The 24,345-nt window shown below is 36.2% G+C and overlaps 1 protein-coding gene and 1 long non-coding RNA gene across 9 annotated transcripts in view; one reads left to right on the forward strand and one right to left on the reverse strand.

The window, feature by feature from the left end:
* The window catches only part of ZNF385B (zinc finger protein 385B), a 413,030-nt gene that overhangs the window by 333,505 nt on the left and 55,180 nt on the right, over positions 1-24,345 (forward strand). For 7 of the 8 annotated variants that reach the window (XM_047869625.1, XM_047869626.1, XM_047869624.1 and 4 more), the window contains 2 exons: positions 14,592-14,630; positions 18,742-18,852. In XM_047869625.1, coding sequence (XP_047725581.1) covers positions 14,592-14,630; positions 18,742-18,852 — 150 coding nt within the window. The remainder of the gene's footprint in view (positions 1-14,591; positions 14,631-18,741; positions 18,853-24,345) is intronic. The other variant, XM_047869627.1, reaches the window with a different exon arrangement.
* LOC125172110 (uncharacterized) lies at positions 1,479-18,063 on the reverse strand. The gene is made up of 3 exons (XR_007154595.1): positions 17,974-18,063; positions 17,789-17,907; positions 1,479-1,542 (listed from the first exon to the last, which is right to left on the reverse strand). It is a non-coding gene; the product is annotated as an uncharacterized LOC125172110 (long non-coding RNA).

Below are 24,345 nucleotides of genomic sequence, written 5' to 3' on the forward strand. Positions count from 1 at the left end.
AAAATTTAAGTCATGTACTTTGCCCTATTCAAAAGTGTCAAGATTTACCTGTTAAAGACTTTGTGTTCAAAGCTCCCTTTACTCACTGTTGAAACCTCTTTAGAATATGTAGATATTATTTATATGGTATGTATACATGTATGTTTATATAATGTATGGTCATATGTCTTCTCTCTCCCTAAATAAATTATTTGTCTGTGGCATCTAGGAAAAGGCATTCATTCACAACCACTCACAAATGTCTATGCATGCCAGTCATTGTGCTAAGAGTTACAGTGAATAAGACAGAAGCTGCTCACTGTCTGATAGACATTACTTCTTCCTCTTGTAAAATTCACCATAACATAATAGAGGATATTGTTGATAGTCAAGAGTCAATTCAGTTGATTAAGCTGCCAAGAAACATTAGATTAAGACCTTGATGGGCTCTTATGCAGTAAGGGAATACAAGGTTTCAGAAGCCTGTGAAAAGAGGCATCTATAGTCCCACCACGCTATGTCCTCTCACATGTCCCTTTCATTATCCCAGTCTCAACCTCACATGGCTCTGGGACCTCATCTTCAGTGCTAGGGTTTCAAGGATTATGTGTACTTGGAGGGCACATCAGATTTTCTGGCAAGACAGGTCTTCAGTTTTGGCGCTGTCCCAGCACAGCATTTTTCAAGAGTAGAGTCAACTTGGAAAAAGTGTCTATGTCAGGCCATCTTCTTAAAATAATTTATCTTATTCTTAACAAATCTCCAGTTAATTAAAAGGAGAAGAAACCAACAACAACCTTTTTCTTAGCTTCTCTCAGTGACCAAGTCTTTAAGTGCCAATGATAAAGTAGGGGAGCTTAATAAATATAAAAAAGTAGCAAAATATTATTGTACCAAACATTCCCTTCAGCCCAAAATGTTATTTCCAAATTGGTTGCTCTATAAACATTAATTGATGGTGGTGTTTTCTGGAAAACTTTTATCAAAAATTTGGGAATCCATCCAATAGCCAACAGACTGGGCTTTTTCTTTTTCTTTTTCTTTTTCCTCCCCCCCCCCCCCCCCCCCCCACCCCGCCGCCTTCCATCTAGATTCTTGTATTCAGAATTAGGTCTTAAAACTCTTTGGGGGAAGGAAAAACATGTTTTGGAATATTCCAATCCCTTTACTTTTAGAACTGTCATTGAGGGTGCTAAAGATGAATTGGAGTGCTATTTAGCAATCTGTGAAGTTTCAACATCTTTGCAGAACCAAGTAGGAATCTTGGAAAAATATATTTTTCACAGATTTAGCTGTCAGTTTAGATGTTCTTACCTTCCTTTTTATGTTCTGATGCTTGAAAAAAGATTGGGAAAAACTTAAATTATATGAACAACACTTTATTTTCATGGAATTCTAGTATCAGAGGGCTTTAACATATTTTCAAGACATTCTAGATTAATTCTTCTAACATGCTCACATATAAAATAGGCTATATGTGTCATTGTTGCCCCCTTTTGGCAAAATGGAAGATTGAAGAATATAATCCAGGCTTCACATTTCTTCCAGTAGATAGCTCTGCCACTGAAAAGGGAAAAAAAGCTAAATATTAGACAAGCAAGAGCTGGTCTCCACCCTGACATATTTTTAATTTAAATGTGTATCTTTCTAACAAGTTATTCATGTGGGACATATTTAAGTACCCAAAAAATCCTTGTGGCTCCTAAAGTCAGATTTAAAAAACTCTCATTTGATGTGTATTCTATTTATTTTTTAAGATTTTATTTTTAATCTCTACACTCAACATGGGGCTCGAATCCACAACCCCAAGATCAAGAGTCACATGCTCCACCAACTGAGCCAGCCAGGCACCCCGGCAAGTGTATTCTACTTAGAAGATAGACTTGTCTTGTCAGTCTCATACTTTTTTCTTACTGTGAATAGTTTCTACAGCCAAGTAATGATGTGAGTGTTGTAGTAGGACACATATCTGATCTCTTTCACAGGTTTATGGTTTACAATAATTAGAGGTGTACATTAAGTCTCCATTAATTATAAATATGTGTCTGGGTCTAATTTATCTTTTTTTTATGTAGACATCAAACATTCATAGTATGTAAATTGATTCATTTTCATAATAATATAATCAAACCCCAAAAAACCTTCGTTTCCCAAAAATGAGCTGAAGCTATTAGAGGCTAAAATGATTAGTAACACCACTATTACATAGTGTATACTTAATTGTCAATTTTGAAGTACTTACCTTCTAAAGAGGTGTTGGCATTCATTTAGTCAGTCACTCATTCATGCATTATATCTCACCTCCTCCCCAAAGCCACCTGGAATGTTCTCTCTGATCTCAAAGAAGTAATTCTGTTTGCCTTGTTCCAAAGTAAATCTGTAGCTATTCTACCTGGTCTTGATGCTGCTTCATGCCACGTGGGGAAGCAGGAGGCAGAGTGAAGGACAGTGAGCTACTTCTTTGCACAGGGAAAGAGCATTGGACTGGGAACCAGAACACTCATTCATATCTGGACTCATTCTCTTTGATCTGGAGAAAGTCACTTAGCTCCACTTTTCCTCATTTTAAAACCAGAGGTGATAATACCTTCCTAATCTATATCATATCATGAAAATTTAAGTTTAGTATGTTTATGGAGAGTTGAGGATATGACTGAATATTTAGAAAATTTCTGAAATTTAGTGTGACTCTGTGAAAAAATCATAACTATACAACCTATCACCATATTATTTTTTAAGATTTTATTTTAAAGTAATCTCTACACCCAATGTGGGGCTCAAACTCACAACCCTGAGATCAAGAGTCACGTGCTATAGGGACTAAGCCAGGCGGGCACCCCATTGTATCATCATATTATTTTTAACAATCTAAAATTCCATGAATATCAAATGAGATCATGTTTATGAAAGGACTCTTAAAATGGCAAAGCTCTATTCTTATAAATAATATTAATATTAATATTTCTATCCCTTTGATCTCATCTTCCTAGCCAATTACCTTAAACAAACCAAGCTATATTCATCACTGGGGCTGGCTTTGTGCATTAGAGCAATCCTAATTAAGGTAGATGCTAAAGATATATACATGGCTAAGACCTGGTTCTTGAGTTTAAAACATTTACACTCAGCTTAAAAGAGTTGTGCTTGGTACTAAGCAAGTACTCAATTTACATTAGCTGAATGAGATAGTACTAGGACATACTTAAAGATCAGAATCACCTGACTGCCTAAAAGCAATGAAGAGAGGCTATAGCCGAATTTGGAGGAGGGCTAGGGAGAAGGTATAGAGTGGAGGTGGGGAATAACCATACTGGTTTGGTTGCATTCCAGTTTGCCTGTTTACTTTCAATGATATTTAGACTTTAAAGGCTATGGATAAAGGTATTTTGAACCTGAGAGCTGTGCACTTAGGACACATTGTCATTGACTCCTAAGATGTAACAATGTTTTCTATTACATTTTTAAAATAGGCTTGACTTCCAAACATAGAACCTTTATTCTCACATTATTCATTAAACGACTAGTAGTTAATGTAACAGTTTAAAAAAGATTTTAAACCCAGTCATAGAAGCCAACATATTAAATTATCCTTCATCTATTGATAATGGAAATTTATTCTAAAAATTATTTGGACTTCTGACAATTAGAGATCTCCATTGACTCTGTGTCCCCCCTTTTTCCTGAATTTCAATTGCCAATCTATGAGAAGAACCCATTTAACCTGTGTTCTGAGCAGTGGCATCTAACTGTAAGTTTGATGCTTATTCAGAAAAGATTTTGTATTCTATCCCAAAATATTATATAGACATTAAGAGTATGCACATATGTATGAAAAACATTTTTTTCTCAGAATACAACTATCAGCCCAAATAAAAAGTTAAAAATTTTATAAGCCAAGATAACCATAGATAATAGCTAATAGGAACAGCAGAGAAATAAATCAATCTTCACACTTGTATGAGGAGAAAAAAGGCTCGAAACAGATATATTTTCAATCCATTCCTTCATAAAATAACGTTCGAGAAAAACAGCCTATAGCCCATAGCTCATCCCTCCTTGTGCAATCAGACACTCCATTGTCTTCAGAGGGAGACCTGCTGCCTCACAGGCCTGGCCCCTCTTATGGGTGAATAGCTTCTGAAGAAGCATTGTGACATCTGGATGTGGAGTTCTTTGAGGCTGCAGTTCTGGGGAGAACCATCATTTTGTTACAGAGCAAGAGTTCTATCTGAATTTCCTGGGAATCGGTCATCACAGGAAATTATCAGCAATTCATGGACTTTCCTTTTTGCGTTTGCTTCGGCCTCGAGGGTAATCACAAAAGATTATAGTCTCCATTTCAGCTTTCATATCACTGAAATATTCTTCTCTGCCGAGAGCATGATTGATTTCCAGAGGCCAGCTTTTAACCCCGAGCTTCAGGAGGCCGGTTGCACTGCAGTGGTTTGATAACTGCCAACAATTGTTCTTGTGATCCTGTTCTGTTGTGAAGCAGAAATTTGGTGATTCCTGGATAATTACACAAACCCTTTTAAATCATGTGATATATCCACTGCTTGTGTTGTTAGGTATAGGTATTTGTTCCGTTTGAGTAAAGATGTTAAAGGCTGGTGGAGACAAAAGGGTGAATAAAAATTTCAGGCGAGTGTTATGAAGGCTTTGATGTGCCAAGCATCCTGATTGGCTGATTTTCAGAATGGAAAACAAAATAATTTAAAAATAGTTCTGAGAATCTTCATAAGGAGTAGATAGATTATAAACACAAATGGTTTTGGCTCCATAATGTGAAAACTTTTCATGAATGTTACTGAGGGATTCTGTATTTCACGACAACTTGTTATGTGGTGCATGTAGGTTTTTATCCATGGCTTGACTAGGAAATGTTGATGCAATATCCACGGCCAAAATATAAGCAAACTAGACACATTTTTACATGGTGATTTCATTTTCTGTATTCATTTTTCTCTTATATATGTTGCTTTATTCAGAATATATAGAGGCAGAAAAGGCTTTGTGTATATTTGAAACAAATCTAGTGGATAAGATAGCTTTGCCTAGAAGTGACTACATTTCCTTCCAAATTCAGAAGAAAAGGAAGACAGTTCAGTTCAGACTACTTTTAGTTTAAACTGTAGCTTCCTTGCAATACCTAAAAATGATTATAAATCAAATGGATAAATGTCAAATGTCAAGCTGTACCATTAACAGAGCATTATTCAATGAAGCAATTATCATCGCAGAGAACAGAGTAGGGCACAATATGGAAGCTCTTTATTTTACTTTACAAGTGTGGTATATTTTGTATAGTATAAATGCAGGGTTGGACCCCAAACCTTTTTTTGCTGAGAAGAGTTAATATGTATACACATCCATACAAAAAGGCAATAGCAAGATGAATATATGACATAAAATATTTTTGATGTCACCTGTCCAGAAAACCACTCCGGGACCACTTTCCTAATAAAAGCCCTAAAATGTTAAGTGTTATAAGATAAGCTTGCAAGGAAGAGGACCAGTAGAATCCACCTTGATGTAATCATGGAAATCTTGGATGGGAATCAGGAAACAAGAACAGATAAAATATAGGATGCTCAGTTGAAGTAAAATTTCAGCTAAACAACAAATTATTTTTAGTATAAGAATATCCTATGCAATGTTTGGCAATACATATATTCTTAAAAAAATTATTTTTTGGGTTTTTTTAACGTTTTATTTACCTTTGAAAGGCAGGGAACGGCAGGCAGAGAGCTGGACAGAGGATCTGACCCAGGCTCTGTGCTGATAGCAGTGAGCTTGATGTGGGACTTGATCTCACAAATCGTGAGATGATGAGCTGAGCCAATGTTGGACTCAACAGACTGAGCCACCCAGGCACCCCCAAAAAACGATTTGTTGTTTATCTGAAACTCAACTTTGAGCACCTTATAATTTTATTTGCAAATCTGGCAATTGTAGCAAGAGATCTGGGTTCTGGTCTTGGCTGAAGAGGTTCAAGCAACTCACTAAAATTCTCCAAATCTTTTCTTATTTTCACGTGAGAAAGCTGGACTAAAGTCAGGCTGGTGGGTGTGGGGCCTGGCCTACCGGTTTTACCCAGCACAGTTTTCAGTGTTTATTGTATTGAATTTCCAGTTAGGATTCTACTTTGGGAGGGCGGGTGTTCTGGGGCTCAAACTAAAACAAATTAAAAAACAATTTGAAAATGTAGATGTTCTCTGACATTTTACCACTGAGTAAGGAGAGTATGGCAGGGAGAGTAAGAGCCCTAGATGCCCAGGATTGGAGCACTGCAGCTTGTTACCTTGCATGGAGCCTTGTCAGTCTTCAACTGTCAGGTTTCTTCCTGGCGCAAGGGTTAGAAACCTGTTGTCCTGCATTTGGGGAAAAAACATTCCATTTCCACTTTGCTTTGCAGAATGAAGAATACATCCCAACACGCCTGGGTTTCTGATTTTGCACTTCTTCCTGCCAAGTGGGGTTTTCTTTTCATCTTCTACCTTTTTAATTTGTGTCACGGACCTGTTTTGCCTCAGCATTGGGATATATCTGATTAGTTACTTAACAGCTTTTCAAAGTTAGCTTTGACAGAATGGTTTTGAGAGGATGTCAGTTAATGTATTTGGCTGCTTGGGAAGCGTATTGATTTTTAAATCAAAAAAGTTCATCACTTCCCTAGTCTCTTAGAAAGCCTTTGTAACATTTTTTTAGCCTGTTTACCAGAACACGGGCAAACATATTCTTACTTACTTATACATGGAGACTTACACTGCTAACTTTTAAAGCTACATTTGTAAGTATCAGCAAGTAGTCTTTGGTTACTTGTATGGCATTTTTTTTTCTGCTAAGGTATGAAGAATTTTATTTTTTGAAAAGATATTTCTCAGATTTACTTTTGGCACTCAATTTTATGTTATAGCAGTTTAATCTGGAAGACAAAGTTTTGGAGGATATTTTCAAGTCACTATTTTAAAAACAAATGGAAAGGTCAAAAACAAAGTGCCTATCTTCTATCTCAGACATATTAGCCTATCCTTCCAAACTTCAGGATGGGATGTCTTTTTTCCAATGTACTGTAGAATAATCGCTTCTCATGATCTGTCTTCAAATGAATCTCCATCTTTTTGAGTATTTTGCACATCTATTGAAAAGCTATTCTTGGGGCGCCTGGGTGGCGCAGTCGGTTAAGTGTCCGACTTCAGCCAGGTCACGATCTCGGGGTCCGTGAGTTCGAGCCCCGCGTCAGGCTCTGGGCTGATGGCTCGGAGCCTGGATCCTGTTTCCGATTCTGTGTCTCCCTCTCTCTCTGCCCCTCCCCCGTTCATGCTCTGTCTCTCTCTGTCCCAAAAATAAATAAAAAACATTGAAAAAAAATTAAAAAAAAAAAAGAAAAGCTATTCTTCAGTCCATAATCCCAAAATATTCTATTTCTTTTTTTTTTAAATGTTTTAATTTATTTTTGACGGAGAGAGAAAGAGACAGACAGAGCATGAGTGGGGGAGGGGCAGAGAGAGACACAGAATCTGAAGCAGGCTCCGAGCTGTCAGCACAGAGCCCAAAGCGGGGCTCGAACTCACAAACCACAAGATCATGACCTAAGCTGAAGTCAAAAGCTTAACTGACTGAGCCACCCAGGTGCCCCTCTATTTCCTTTTTTATTTTGCCGTGAGAAGAGACAACACTAAATGACACAGGAAACAACTGATTGATTTAGTTTAGATTCTCTTGGTGAATCCAGTTCCTGTTCCCATCACTCTGAATCATGTACTGTAACTTTGTTAGTGTTGGGGGGGAGGGGGTGCAGGCAGGTAACATAGTTTATTATCAACTTTGCATATCTTAGGCTTTTTTTTTTAAATTAATTTGTTTTGAGAGAGAGAGAGGAGGTTAGGGAGGGGCAGAGTGAGAGGAAGAGAGAGAACCCCAAGCAGGCTCAACACTCTCAGTGCAGAACCCAGTGTGGGGCTTGAACCCACAAAACGTGAGATCATGACCTGAGCCAAAATCAAGAGTTAGATGCTTGGGCGCCTGGGAGGCTCAGTTGGTTGAGCATCCGACTGCAGCTTGGGTCTTGATTTCACAGTTCATGAGTTTGAGCCCCGCCCTCATTGCACTCACTGCTGTCAGCAAAGGAACCCACTTTAGATCCTCTGTTCCCCTCTCTCACTGCCCCTCCCCAACTTAAGCTCACTGTCTCTCAAAAATAAATAAACCTAAAAAAAAAAAGAGTTCAATGCTTTACCGAATGAGCCACCCAAGTGCCCCAAGCTGTTTTTGAAATTTGAATATTTATTGAGTTGCTATTGAGAAATAGAGATACTTTGAAGGTAGTAACTTTTTCACAGAAAAAAAATATTAATAGCATTTATCATTTTCTTCTTTGCTATTAAAATTCATAGTAGAGCTAAATTCTTATTAATTTCCTAAAAGATTCCAGGTAGTTTTCGTTTTTCTTAAAAATTTTCTAAATTTTCTTACATTCTGTCATAAGGACTTCTAACAATTTCGTAAGAATTTTTTTGTTATTTTATCTTTGACAGGCATTACAGATCTTTCATATCTGTATGCACCTACTGGCCAAAAAATATTTTAGTTACAGGAACATCAACTCTTAAAGATAATACAAAAAACTTTCAAGAACTTTCTTCACATCCTGATGGAAAAACACCTCTGCTAATAGTTTCCAGTCACATCGAAACATTTGCTTATTTAAGAATGGAAACAAACAAAGAAAAGCGCTGGGTTTTCTTAGGAGATGTAATTCAGCTCATTACCTTAATGCTTTTTCCCTGCATTGAAAAGGAGCAGTTACTATTGGAGTTGAGGGTGGTCTGGGCATTCCATTAACCAATTAGACATTTCCAAATGCATTGTTTAACCTGAATATGGGTAATGTGCAGTAGAATGTTTTAGTTTACTTATCTATTGTTTGAATAGGAGCATCAACACCCAAAACGTTGCATATGTGTGTCCATGCAATGAGGTCTGAGAGAACCTTCAGTTAAGTCTCATACCCATTGCAGACATAAATTGAAAGTCTTATTTGTTAAACTGAACTTTTTGAAATGCTCTTTGATGTGGCTTCTTAAATTACTCAGCGGCATAACTACAGCTTTGCTGCATCACCCTTAATCCCTGGCAGCATGGAAAATCACCAGGCATGTGGAGCCGCCAGGAAAATGGAACATTTTACATTTGTACTGACCACATTGGTTTCATACAAGGATGTACTGTCAAAATTAGACGTGCGGCTTCCGTAGGGCACCCAGGTCTAAGCTTGCAGCATCTCCCACTAACAAAATAACTACTGTCTAAAAAAGAACTTAAAATGTATTCCTTCTACTCAGAATAATTTTAAAATTATCTGTCAAAGGTATTAAACTGGTTTTCCACTAAAGAGAGGGAAGTGGTGAAATCACCCATTCATTTGCTTTTAGTTTTTGCTTTTACCATTTAGTAACTCCTTAAAGTTCTAAGAGTGTTAAAATGAAAAATATTTTTTATTATTTTAGAAAGGGAGCACATGTGCACAAATGGGGGAAAGAGGCAGAGGGAGAGAGAGAGAGAGAGAGGGAGAGGGAAGGAGGGAGAGGGAGAGAGAGAGAGAGAGAGAGAGAGAGAGAGAAAATGAATCTTAAGCAGGCTTCACTCTCAGCATGGAGCTGAACTCAGGGCTCAACCCCATGACCCTGGTATCATGACCTGAACCGAAATCAAGAGTTAGTTGCACAACCGACCGAGCCACCTGGGCTCCTCAAAAAAACATTTTCTTGTAATATCTTCATAACTGTTAGATCGTGGACCAAATATGTACTTACCTAAAAAACACAAGAAGTAACATACTCATTTTGCTATTCGCTAAGTACCAGGCCAACTGCACTGCACAGAAACCCACTAGGAATGTTTCCAGGTGAGAGGCCTCTAGCACTTAGCCCTCATCTTTAGAGAGCTTCCAAAATGCAGATCACTGTAGTTTCCCTTTCCCTTGGGAAATGATGATGAGCGTAGTGGCTCTGACAACCAGCTGTTATCTTGGTACTTGGTAGTTAAAGGACATCCTCTGCAGAAATCTTACAGACCACTTTGAAAGCTGAAGAACATGCCCCTTACTTTTACCAGGTGTATGATTCTGAATTCTGTATCAACTTCCCTAAATCATGGAGTAATGTCATTATTTTTACATATTTGGTATGGATTTATAGGTAAAAGTATCAATCATAGTTGTATCAAGACAACCAAAATGTTTTTAGGAATTATCTGTGGTATAATATTGTGGGGTTTTTTTTCCCATTCCCCTATCTGATTTTTTTAAGGTACTTGAAACACTCTGATAATACCTTACTTATCACTTTAGATATATGGGTCTGTTCACCTACAACATTGTATTTTTGAAGCCTTGCCTTCATTGTTTGTCCAATTCCTAAAACAGTGCATGATAGCCAAGTAATCAACCTTTGTTAAATCAATGAATTTTCAAGAAAAGATAGTGTTTGTGCAAATTGCAAACCATGCATTTATAAAAGTATGAAAAGTATGTTAGAAAAGGAGCAAAAAGTCCCAAGGACTGTCTAGGTTGATATGAAACACTTAACCTCTAAAAATGTTACCCCTTTTACTATCAGAGTGATCTTGAATTTTATTTAGGAAGAAATCTTGAAATTTATTAAGGCAGAAACACAAATCTCTTAGCATTCTACATTTGTTTTTATTCATCCAAAAATAAAACTAAGTTGGAATTTCTCCAAAACGCTCCTGGAAAATGCAGTTTAATTTTTCTTTCCAAATAGATCTTCAAAATAGATCACAGAGTACTTTTGCTTACTCAGTCATCCTTACTGTCACTGAAATATACGATCTTGCTTGATGAATCCCAGAGCTTTTCAAAGAGGGTCTGACAATATGGAATTTCAATGAAAGATGTCAAGCTTTCTAAATTAATTTAAACAAAAAAGGGGAGGTGGATGAAATTCTAATCTGTGCTCTACTCTGATTGGTTGCTTCAAATCTCTGGGCTGACTCCACTCATATTTTCTATACAGAATAATACTGGCCACCATTAGGGAGACCGTAGAAAGGGATCCTGGGATTCCATCTCATTTCTGCACAGTCACGTACCTCAAAATACTTAGCAGTCTACAATATTTGATAAAGAAGTAGTAATAGCCGTAGTAGGAATAGCTTTATTGAGACTAAGACTAAGATATAATGTGGCCCATAATTTTCTTAGGTGTGTGTTGTGTTACTTTAGACTTTATACCAGTTCTGAATGACTGCTTAACTTTCCAGTAGAGCAATGGTATCCCATTGTAGTGGGGACACAATGGATTTGGTTTGCAAGGCACAGCCAATGTGTGGTTTCAGCAAAAAGCTGGGGATATGTGGGGGAAGCACCTTTCCAGACATACCACTCCTGGTTGAATCAACAGTCTGTGGAGAGAGTGGCACGCCATTTGTCTTCTTTTCAGTGACAATGACAGCATCCACGTGGACCCCTCTCAGGGTGCTCTGGGTAGGAGAAGCAGTGTCAGCATGGCAAGTCTCTGCACTTACAAGTTCCAGATGCAAAAATGCAGGTCTCATGGTAGCGTGCAATTCCAGTGCGATGTTCCATGCGGTTTACTTTTATTGAGCTTTCTGATTTGAAATCCCAAACAGTACAAAGCTGCGGTGGTTGTGCGAATGTTGCCAATGATATGCACTTGTTTCTATTTCTTGATCTTTGAAAGAAGAAATGTGTCTTTGTGATTGTTGTGTCTGTTTTGTTTCTATTTAAGTTTTCAAGGATTTTAAAAAAGTAAAACAATAATAGTAAGGCATGTGGTCAGAGTATCCAAATATAAAAGGCAAAACCTTTTTTGAAGGAACTGCAGAGGAGTATTACTCTTCAGTGATGTAGCCATCACTTTTAAATGTGTCACTTCATTATATTTGACATTTTAATGAGCCCCTATTGTCACATTCTTTTCCATAAATCTGAATTTTAAAAAGGAAGGGATGAAAAACTGTCATTCTTTCTGTACTATTGTAATTTGATAATATTGCCCTTAAAAAAATGATGCTTTGCCAACCTTCCAGAAAGTCCTACATCACAGGGTTTAGTAGTTGAGGTCCTCTGGGCAGTAAATCAAGGGCAGGTATAAATGATGACCATCCCCTGCTGTGTATAATCTCTGAGTGTTCCCTCTAAGTATTTTTTTCTGGGTGCAAGTCCAATGGTTACAATGGGGAAGGAGGACAGGACACCCCCAATTTTTACATATGGCTCTCCTGAAGTTACAGAAGAAGAAATGGGCTTATTCTAAGAGTGACAAAAATGGATCAGAAACAGGAAAACCCAGACTTCCCTCTTCAGGAAACTTACTTAAGCATCAAGAAGGCCTTCTGTGTAGCTGGAGTAGACAACCGCCTTCCAGGCTGCAGAAGAAACACTCACCCTTCCTTCAAATCTCACACCCATCAGCAGCACCACCCACGCTGCCTGTCATCCCTGCTCCGTGTTCCATTAGCGGGGAGCAGCGTGGGAGAGACTCCTGCCTGAGTTTGAATCCTGGCTTCAGACCTTTGGACTCAGGGGTGACAAGCTATTAAATCTCTCAAAGCCTCAGATTCCTCATTTGTAAAGGAGAATGATAATCGTATCTGCCTTGTGCGATGGTGGAGACTGCACAAAATAATCCCTTTGGGTAATTCCTGGCGCGTGGGAAGAGCTCTATAAATCTAAGCTGCTCTTATTATGATGTTTATTGTTGTTATTCCACAGCTAAAAAAGGAAATGAAAGGAAAACACCCCTAGGAGGGTAACGCATTGACATCACTGTTAAAGGGAGGATCCTGGATGCTTAAAATGTGAGAAAATCAGAAAAGGGAGAAAAGAAACCCAAAGTAGGGGTGGAGCAAAGAAAATAGACTTTTATGTACCTTCTCATGCCTCACTATTTTGCTTAACAGTCACTTCTTTTTCCGGTCCCAGTTTATACTGTTGGGTTTTTGTTTTCGTTTTTTTCATGTTTTAATTTTTATGATTATAAATATGTCCTTATGTTGGACTCATCCTACCCTATCTAGTCTGGAACAATATCTGACGTATTAGGCCTGCAGAAATGTTTGTTGGATGACTGATTTTTATTTTTGTTTATTTTTTTATGTTTATTTTTATCTATTTCGAGAGAGAGATAAGGAACAATCAGGGGAGGGGCAGCGAGAGAGGGAGACAGAACCCCAAGCAGGCTCTGTGCTGTTAACATAGAACCCAGTGCTGGGCTCAAACTCACAAGCCATGAGATCATGACCTGAGCCAAAACCAAGAGTCGGTTGCTTAAGTGACAGAGCCACCCAGGTGCCCCTGGATGACTGATTTTTTTATTTTAAAAGTCAGGGATGCCTGACTGACTCAGTCAGTGGAGCATCTGACTCTTGATCTCAGGGTCATCAGGTTGAGCCCCACGTTGGGTAGTTGGGTGTGGAGATTACTTTAAAAAATAAAATCTTTAAAATAAATAAAATAAATACATTTTAAAAGTAAAAAAAAAACAGTTTATACTTCCATTTAATAGAAAAACTAGTATTGCCTGTTCTATTGTACAAAAAGTGCTTACCAAATGCCTTTCAGAACATTGGTTAAAATAGATGGCTAAGTTTCAGATGAAATTTTTCCATCTTTGAGAATAGTACAGATACCGGGCCACTTAATCACACTGAAGAAAACCTTGTAAAAAAAATAAATAAAAAGAAAAAAAAGAAAACCTTGTACAATCCTTGAGCAGTCTGTTTTGCTTTTTAATTGGGTAGTGCTCAGTTTATTCTAACACCCAGACCCACTTGATGGCTAGTGCAATCATTTTAAGACTCTTCCAAGAATATAAATCAAATTTCAGGCCTTGTGAAAATTGTTGAGATGGTAGGGAAGTTTGTATTTCTCTGTTCTTTGCCAAAAGTTCCCGCTAGCAAAATTACCTACGATCTAAATATCATTGAGAATGAAGCCATTTGATGATGTAGCCCCTCCATTCAATTCTCTCTCCACCCATAGTGTTCCTCCTGCCTTTAGTGAGATGCTGCTGTGTTTCTTTTCCCTGAGGCTAAGTTTTATTTGCAGCTGCATATTTTTATGTCATAGCCTACACTGTGAAGACGTGTATTACTTTGTGCTATGCTCAATGAAAATAGTACTTTTTAAAAATTAATAGAGATTTATGGTTCCATAATCCTGGTAAATACATCAAAGATACCTGTTTGCTCTTATTCTGATATTGAAAATATAAAAGATGGTGTGATAAGGCCAGCTTCATTAATTCATTTATAAGTACTGTAATATAATAGTTCATTTGTCCACATATAGCCTCCAATTATCTCCTCAATTCCTGGTAATAGCCACAACCCCATCTTTCATTTTTATTACCTACCAGTTAATTGCACTAATAGGTTTAGCTTTTCGTTTCTACATGATTTTCATTAGGAAAAGTGGCAAGTGTTAACTCTTGCTGCTTTTTAGTTAGTAAGCATTTCAGGCTTTTTAATCAGAGATGAGCAAAGAAAATAAATTTTTAGAATTTCATGAAAATGTGCTTGCTAGCCTCAAAATTCCAGATGACTACTTCTAACTTTTACTTTTTTAGAAAAGAAGAGGCTTATTTGGGACCAATAAATTCTGCCAGGTAAGGAATATTGGAAGCTAGAGCTATGTGGAATTTTTTTCCTTAAAAAAAAAAAAAAAAACCTTCTTTAGCATAGTGTACAAAGAATCACAATTTTCTCAATCCATATACAGCTTTCTTGTGCAATATAAATGAACATGAGCTAACTTAATATGACTATTTAACAAACTATTTGTTCATTTTAAAGTAATATAAATATTTTAATAGAGATGTTTGAAAACACTTGTTTATTTTGAATAATCAAATGTCTATGAGAAAGCCAATTGATGTTTGAAAGAAAATTCATACTCTCATTTAATTGTAATATCTCCAATAATTTTCCTGAGTATTTTACATATGAGATCATTATGATACATATATATATACTTTTGACTATACTAAACTGACCGCTTGCATCTATCACATTTTAGGATTTATGAGAATGTTTTATTGACCCTGATGTTTTATTCACCCTGAAAACTGGGAATTGAATAAAAGAAATACCACTAATTTAGTTATCCATATCTCATTGTAATTACAGAGAACTGACATGCATTCATGGAAGAAAAAAAATATGTTAGTATAAATTAACATCATAGTTATTATTTTCATCTAACTTGTAGAGTGTTACAGAAATGCTAAGAAAAGAATTCAGGATTTTATCACTTAATACTTTTAAGAATAGAGGGAAAGATCGGAAAACCTTCTCTCTGTTATTCCATGTCTGAATCCCACTGAAATGACTCTGGTACTTGTAGCTCTTGTGTCTGGTGGCAGATACTCAAAATCAGCAAGATAGTATCTGTTTCAAGGTATCAGCTGAGTTGGCAAGTGAACAATCTTTTTTAGACAATTTAAAGTTTTTTTTCAACTGAATTGTGTTCCCCAAAATGACATTTGAATAAGAAATATAGAGGGGTGCCTGGGTGGCTCAGTCAGTTAAGTGGTCAACCCTTGATTTCGGTTCAGGTCATGATCTCACAGTTCGAGAGATGGAGCCCCACGTTGAGCTCAGCACGGGACCTGCTTGGGATTCTCTCTCCCTCTCTCCCTGCCCCTCCCCTGCTCACACACTCTCTCTCATAATGAATAAAAATTTAAAAAACAAACAAACAAACATAGAATTCTGTGATAAACAGCAGAGGAAGACAAAAGAGATTTAGACGGGGGAGGAGGGAAGGGGAGAAAGAGGGAGGAAGGAGAAAAAGGGGACAAGGGGAGAAGGGGGGAGGGGGAAAAGGGAGTGAAGGGAAGGGGGGAAAGGGTGGGGAGTGAATCTTTTCCCAAAATCTGTGTAAAAAAATATAGAGAATCAAATGGAAAATAGAGAAAATCTGTTCCAAGTGAGAAACATAGGGGATAAAATTTTTACAGGATTAGTGGTAAGTTGTGCAAAGGATAAAAGGCAGCAAGAGTTAAGGACAGGTGGCAAGTAATGGGGTAAAAGGGCTGTGTGTTCATTTAGTTGATTTTATGAAGATGAGTAGGATTATGTGTATAAAGTAGAGAAGTCAATTCTGGTAAGCATTTCTTGAAGGAACCTCCTTAGTTTATTCTTCAGAGAACAGATGGCTGGGAACCTGCCTGCCTTTGTATCTGGGGTGCTCATCCACAATTCACCTTTTAGGATAGATTGCTTCCAGCCTTGGGAACACTAGGGGATATTTTCAGGCTGATGTGTTGCCGATGTGAGATTTAAGTAGAATAAAGTTGTACTAGGAGCTATTTGAAAAGTTATATTGGCAGCTAACAATTTCAAAATTTTAAAAGGAATGTTTATATTCAAGGGTCATGTTGGAGCTATCAGCAGGTAGCTTGGTTTACTAAAAACTTGGGACTAGGTTATTTTAGATGTGTCTTTTGTCTTTGTTTCTATATGGTGGTATGGGAGCCACAGGAATATATGCATTTATTTTAGATAATGAAAGTTTTCATTTTTAATGTTAATTTTCTTTTTTTAATGTAAGAAAGAATACATTAAAGCTATGATTTCATGAATATTATGGCTATGTTGTCAAAAAGTCAATTTTATTTTGATTTAAAGAAAAAATAAGTAAATAATAATAGCATAATATATGAATGTGGCAAGAATAATGAAAGCAGCATACAGAAAACTGGTGTTTGGGAAAAATTCATATAGTTTTATCCCATGTAGTTCACACAGAGCCAGTATTTTTCAGACTCTAAGAAGAGATAACATCAATAAATTGCTCTTATTTTTAAACTTTGCAAAACAATGTACTATTTTTCATCCTGCCATTATAGTTAGGCTATTTTATTTTTAAGCCTGTTCAAACTGATTTGCCATCTCTAGTAACAATCAGAAAATATAGTTTCAGGGCACCTGGGGGGCTCAGTCAGTTGAGCATCTGACTTCAGCTCAGGTCATGATCTCATGGTTCATGAGTTCGAGCCCTGCGTTGGGCTCTGTGCTGTCAGTGCAGAACCCACTTTGGATTCTCTGCCCCCCCTCTGCCCCTCCCCCACTCATGCTCTCTCTCTTTCTCAAAAATGAATAAACATTTATTTTTTTAAAAGTATAGTTTCATGTTTTACAAGGGGATGAATGAGGGTTAAGTGTATGCATTTGTGAATAACCTAAAAAATGAACTACAGTTCTATTTTCTGAACTTTTGAGATTTTCTTTACCTGTGGAAGGTTTTTTTTTCTCATTAAGTACACTTAATACATCAGTTATGACCTTGAACGAAAGAAATCTCCAGATTTTCCAGTAATGATATTTTACATTTAGTAGTTAATTGTAATACTCTTAACAATTTTTCTTTTTTATGTTTTAAATTATCACACATAAAATTGACTTTTTAGGGGTGCATGTAGTTCTATAAATTTTAACACATGTAAACTCGTGTAACCACGACTACAGTCAGGATATAGAATAGTTCTGTCACTCCAGAACATTCCCCTCTTCAAATTTTTGTTCTGTATAGTGGGAATACATTGTCCTGTCATGCCCCTAAAACTCTTAGCAAAAATAGGCTACTTTACTATTCAGTAATTCTGTAATCCACCCTCTTTTCTAATGTACTTAAGTTCTTCTAATTGCTAATTTTGTACTTTGTTGATTTATATTCCTGATCAGGGATGGTATTCATTTCTCCTCTCTACCAAATATCATCAACTAATCCAATCCTAAACTCAAACCTCAGGAGATTTCCTACCTGATGGTGTCAGTGGATCTGTCCTTATTCGCATTACATCGGTTTATAAGTAATGCTTTGTTCATCATCCGCATTGTTTTTTGAACTGCCAGTTGTCTGATGTTAATGCTGGAGATTATCTGGAGTACACAAGAGAATCACCACTCTGTCTCTCTTTTTATAGGCTCTACAAATAGTGTTCTTACCTTTTCCCGGTATTTTCATGGCTTTATGCCATACTTTGTCTATTGTTGAGTACTTTCATGACCATGAGTTTCTTTGAATATGTATGGAACATGCAAACCAAAGGAAGGAAAGTCACAGGTTATAAGTCAAAACTTTACTTGATCAGTAATTAAACAAAGGTTGCATGTTAACCAATCTGCTTTGGGTATTTGAGTGTACAATTGTGACATGCATTTCAAGTAGGATGATGTCAATCTATAGCACATAAAACATATTATTTTAACATAAAGATCCGAATTTTCTATGTTGTAATATGAGCCTGTCATTTACAAAATTTTGCCATAAATCAAAAATTTAGAAATTTAAATATATGCATAGTAATCATCATTGAGGTAATTTCAGACCATCTTATGTATCATCACCTCATATAGGGAAAACATTAACAAGTAAATTTGGACCCTGACCTTTTGATCTTAAATTTTCTTATTTTATGATTCTTTTAAGATTTTTCAAGGTTCCTTATATAGGTATAAGATTTCTTGAGATGTTATAATTCTCCTGTGACTTGGTTGGGGGCGGGGGAGAGAGGGTTATTATTTCAAACCAGTTTTTGTTCTTGTTTTTAATTACTGGAAACAGGTACATTACTATTGAGTGAGATTCTTTGTTATCCCTGTTTGGGAACTACAAGTTAAAACCCTAAGAAATAATATAAATACTTCTACTTGCTCACACTATTGTCTGTCCTTTGAAGTTGTAAATTGACTATTTTATCATTTGCTCTTCAGATGGATCCTGTGCAAAAAGCAGTCATTAACCATACTTTTGGAGTGTCCATTCCCCCAAAGAAGAAACAAGTTATTTCTTGTAATGTCTGTCAGCTTCGCTTTAACTCAGATGTGAGTATCACCTTTTCATTGCTCTCTGTAGTCTGCCAAGCTGAAAGTCTGATTGTTCTGGATATGTATATCTCTTCATATTTACATGCCCTCCAGCAGCCACTCCCACTGGTGGCCCACTTTCTTTAGTGTGCCACATTTTCTGATTCAGATTCAACATAGAAACCTGAGCAACAGAGTGGTTAATATCAAAAATCGAGAATTTCTCTAATCTCACTCAAATTATGTTTACTTTGCAAAAATACTTAAATAGCAGAAAATATTTTTTAAGGTTTAAAATACAATGAATGCTGAAGAAAACCATTGTTATTTCTCTTTATAACAAGTGTCACATTTTATGTGTATGCCAAATCATATTAAATACCTGAGAGAAGAATTTATTATACAATTTATATTTTCCCACAACATGGAAGTGTAGGGAAATCTTTGTAAATTATTTTATCTGGCCAGCATAACCATCCTGCTAAAAAAAGACAAAGAAAAAAAAAAAGAAAAAGAAAAGGATATAAATCATTTATTAAAATAGATTTTAAAATGTAAAAATAAAATAACATGAAATTAAAATAAATAATATTAGAATGTCTATAATACGCAATTACCAGTAAAGCCAATGACCAAGACAAATCTGAATCTACAGCTGTATATTACATGTGTTATTTCCTGAGTTACTCCATCCCAGAAGCCATTTTTCAAAGAACATGTTACAGGATTCATGTTTCTTGCAAATACTAAAATAATAAATACTCTTATTTACATATACCATTAAATGATATTTTGATAATTCTATATAGGAAACATAATAAAACTTATAGTCATTGGAAAAGAGTGCTTTTGTCATGCTTAATATGATTTGTAAAGGTATATTTAATGTGATTTCCATTAAAGGTCAAATAAATTTTTATGGCACTTGATAAAATCCTCCTCAACTGCCTATTCAAGAATTAAAGTGTTCCTTAAAAATTGAGAATTATATAGTATCAATTCCTTTGAAGTCTTAATATTATCATCTGTCCCCAGATTCATCTATAGACCCTGCACAACCCCAATTAAAATCCCAGAAAGCATTTTTTGTAGAAAATGCCAAGCTATTTCTTAATTTACATAGAAAAGAAAAGCCCTATAAGAGCTAAAGCTTAAAAAAAAAAAAGAACAACAAATTTTGAGGACTTCCACTTCTTGATTTCAATAGCCACCTTAAAACCTACAGTAATCAAGACTGTAATATTGAGAAAGAATAGTAGACACATTGATCAATGGAACAAAACAGAGTCCAGAAATAGACCCATGGCTATATGATCAGTTGATATTCAACAAAGTTGCAGTGACAATTCAATGGAGAAAGTCTAATCTTTGCAATAGATAGTGCAATTGGATATCCACATGTAAATTGTAAAAAAGAACCTTGACAGCTGTCTCATACAAAATTCAAAAATTAACTCAAATGGATAAGTATAAACTTAAAAGTATAAAACTTCTAGAAGAAAGCACAGGAGAAAATCTATGTGACCTTGAATTAGGCAAAGATTTCTTAGGAAACAAAAAGTATGAACTATAAAAATATTGGTATATTAGGCATCATCAAAATTAAAAACTCCTACTCTTCAATGGCACTCTTTTACTTTAAGAAAATGAAAAGAAGAGCTACAGACTGGAAGACAGTAATTTAAAACATGTCTTGTATACAAAATATTTAAATAACTTACAACTCAATTAATAATAAATGGCCAAAAGATTGAAACAAGCACTTTACCAAAGAAGAAAAAGGAATGACAAATAAATATGCAAAACAGTGCTCAACACGATTGGCCATTAAAGAAGTACAAACCACAATCAGATACCACTCCACCTATTAAAATAACGAAAATTAAACAAATTGATAATACCAAGTGGCAAGGATGAGGAGCAACTGGAACTCTCATTCATTGTTGATAGAAATACAAAATGGTGCAGGGACTTTGGGAAATAGTTTAATAGTTATTTATAAGAAATTTTTATGAAGTTATAGATACATTTTCCATACAACCCAGCAATCTGACTTTTAGATATTTATCCAAGAGAAATGAAAACTTATGTTCATACATATGTGTCACCTAGTAGCTTTATGCATAATTGCCCCAAACTGGAATTGACCCAAATGTCTATCAAGTGATCACTGGGTAAATAAACAAAATTATAGCCATACCATGGAATACTGCTTAGTGATAAAAAGAATGATGTACTGATAACATCCTACAGCATGGGAGAATCTCAAAGGCAGTATGTTAATGAAAGAAATTGGACTCAAAGACTGTATGCTATATGATTGCACTTATGTAACTTTCTGCCAAATACAAAACTATGGGGACAGAGATCAGTAGTCAACAGGGACTGAGGATGAGGTTAGGGAATTGACTACAAAGGGTACGAGGGATATGAGGGAGGTTTTTCAAGTGTGAAAATATTCTATATCTTCATTACTGTGGTGGTTACACAACAAGTTGTTTTTCAAAACTCATAAAACTAAATACCTGAAAAGGAATGTTATTTCATAGAAAGTTTACCTTAGTAAACCTGGCTAGAAAAAAAAAAATCAAAGTGATAGGAATCATGAAATATTTTGTAAATAGAAGACTAATTCATGATAGAGATATAACTATGAAATATATTGAACTACAATATTACTACTAGATTTAAAGTATAATAGTTAAACGACTTTTGCAAGAAAAGACAGAATAACAAATGTTAAAATAGATCCAAGTATATATCACAGTTTTGCATAGTTATTATCTACATTTCTGTGGTCACCTAGGGAAATGAAAGTCTCTGTAACTTTATGAATATAAAATGGCAGTGTTGGGGTGCCTGGGTGACTGAGTCAGTTGAGTGTCCAACTCTTGATTTTGGCTCAGGTCATGATCTCACGGTCGTGGGATCAAGTCCTGTGTCAGGCTCTGCATTGACAGCACCCAGCCTGCTCGTGATTATCTCTCTCTCTGTCCCTCTGCCACTCTCCCACTTGCTCTCTCCCTCAAAAATAATAAATAGACATTTAAAATGGAAGTGTTTACTACTTAACTGACCACTTACAAAATGTTATGTCCATCTGAAGACATGATCCATACTTACATCTAGCATTCCCACTGCAACAAGGCTGGATGTCAAAAACGTCTCATAATACAAACAGGTTGCAAAGTGAAATTGCAAAAATTTTGCAAAAAAGGCAGACTTCCATGAAATCTATGAATGTCATGTTAGAGAATTGTTTGATGCAAAGCCACTGACAATGGAGGATCTGCCTGTTAGAAGAGTTAACTTAAGAAGAGAAAAGTAACAAGGTTGATGATAGATCGGCTCTTCAAAAAAAAAAAAAATGTTTTGGGACACCTGGGTGGCTCAGTCAGTTGAGCGTCTGACTTCAGCTCAGGTCATAGTGTCACAGCTTGTGGGTTCTAGCCCCGTGTGGGCTCTGCACTGACAGCTCAGAGCCTAGAGCCTGCTTCGGATTCTGTGTCTCCCTCTCTCTCTCTCTGCCCCTCCCATGCTCACTCTGTCTCTCTCCTTCTCTCTCAAAAATAAATAAAAACATTAAAATTTCTATTAAAAAAAAGGTTTTGACTATCAAGTGGATAATAGGGACTTTGGGGCAATTATGAATCCCTTGAATTAAAAAAATAACATATTTCCATGGTTCAAAAAGCAAATTAATTTCAAAACATACATTGAAAAATCTTGTTCCATCTCATTCCCCATCCTCCCACCCTCCAGGCCATTCCCTGTCTATCTGTAACCGCTTGAATATTTCTTACATATCTTTCCCGAGTTTGTTTATACAAATATAACCAGGTATAAATATTCTTATTTTCTCCCTTTTCTACATAAAAGTTAGTGTACTATTTATACTTTTCTTTGCCTTGAATTTTATACATAACAATATATCCTAGAGTGTTGTCCTTATCAGAACATAGAGAGGCTCCCTGTTTTTTTTTTTTTTTTTACAGATGTGGTAGGCAAATGTGTCCACATCCTAATCTCTGAAACCTTTTACTATGTTACCTTGTATGGCAAAGGGGAATTAAGGTAGTAAATGGAATTAAGGCTGCTAATCAGCTGACCTTAAAATAGATTATTCCGGATTATTTTATGGCCAAAGATCCTTATAAAGTAGAAGTGGGAGACAAAAGAGAAAGTTAGAATGATGTGATGTGAGATCAACTTGACTGGCCATTGTTGGCTATGAAGGTGAGAGAAGGGGCCACAAGCCAAGGAATGTGGGAAGCCTCTAGAAGTTGTAAAATTAATAAGAAAATTTATTTTACCCCAGAGCCTCCAAAAAAAGAACAGTCTTGCCAACATCTTAGTTTTAGCCCAATGATACCCAAACTTCTGACCTCCAGAACTGTAAGATAATAAATGTGTTGTTTTAAACCACTAAGTTTGTGGTAATTTGCTGTAATAGCAAGAAAAAACTAAGAGTAGTCTACGTGTGGATGTTCCGTAGTTTATTTAAATAGTCCCTTATGGCTGAACCCAGGTTGTTTCTGATCTTTTGGAATCATGTAGATTTTCATAGTCAATAAATGATAGCTAGGACGTAAATTCAGGTCTCTTGCCTTGAAAGCCATAGGTCTTCCTAGTATATTATGTTGCCTCACATAACAATCTTACTCATTTACTTAGCATGTATTGGGCTCCTATTTTATGCCTACCATCATACTCGTCTCTAGAGACCAGTAACAACTTTTACTAGCAAACAATATGAATGAAAGCATCTAAAGATGAACTTTCTTAGATCCTCTTAGAACATGTTGCAGGTCTTCTGCTGTATGTTTTTATGAGTCCATACTCAGAGAGGCCATGCAGTATAGAACTCTGGATTAAGTTTTTGAATGTGATTTAAATCCTAATTCTGAACTTGATAATTTGAATGTGATTTAAATCCTAATTCTGAACTTGATAAATCACTTCACCACTATGGGTCTCAGTTTCCTCTTGTTATATAACCTAAAATAGACTACATGATCTTTTGAGAGGACCATTCCAGCTCTATGATTAAAAATCACTTCCATGGCATTTCTGTTGGAAGGACAGGGTATAAACACCTCCACCTTACAGGTGGAACAGCTAAGACCCCAAAGGAATGACTACAAGTTTTATTTTTCATTTGTGTCATGGGTTGGGTCACAAGGAGGAATGCCAATCTCCTTTCCGTGCCCCAGGATTACTCTGGGAGTAGGTTCAAGTTTGACTTGAGTTTCCTTTGATGTCAGTAATTTTCTTGATACTTACTAATAGAGACATGGACAAATGTATACAGGTGAGCATGTGACCACCAGCTTCCCTGTCGCCACCCAAAAGTTCTGCTGACAGTGGGGAAAGAAATTAATTTGTGAGTCATGCTAGACTCTGGGCAGTAAAGTCACAAAGTCTAGATGGCAAATTCACAAGTGTGACATATACATGTTCTCCGTGTTTAGTAATGGTGCTATAATCTGCATAACTGAGCTCTGAAACTGA

Source organism: Prionailurus viverrinus, chromosome C1 (assembly GCF_022837055.1).
Source record: "Prionailurus viverrinus isolate Anna chromosome C1, UM_Priviv_1.0, whole genome shotgun sequence".
NCBI classification, from domain to species: domain Eukaryota; kingdom Metazoa; phylum Chordata; class Mammalia; order Carnivora; family Felidae; genus Prionailurus; species Prionailurus viverrinus.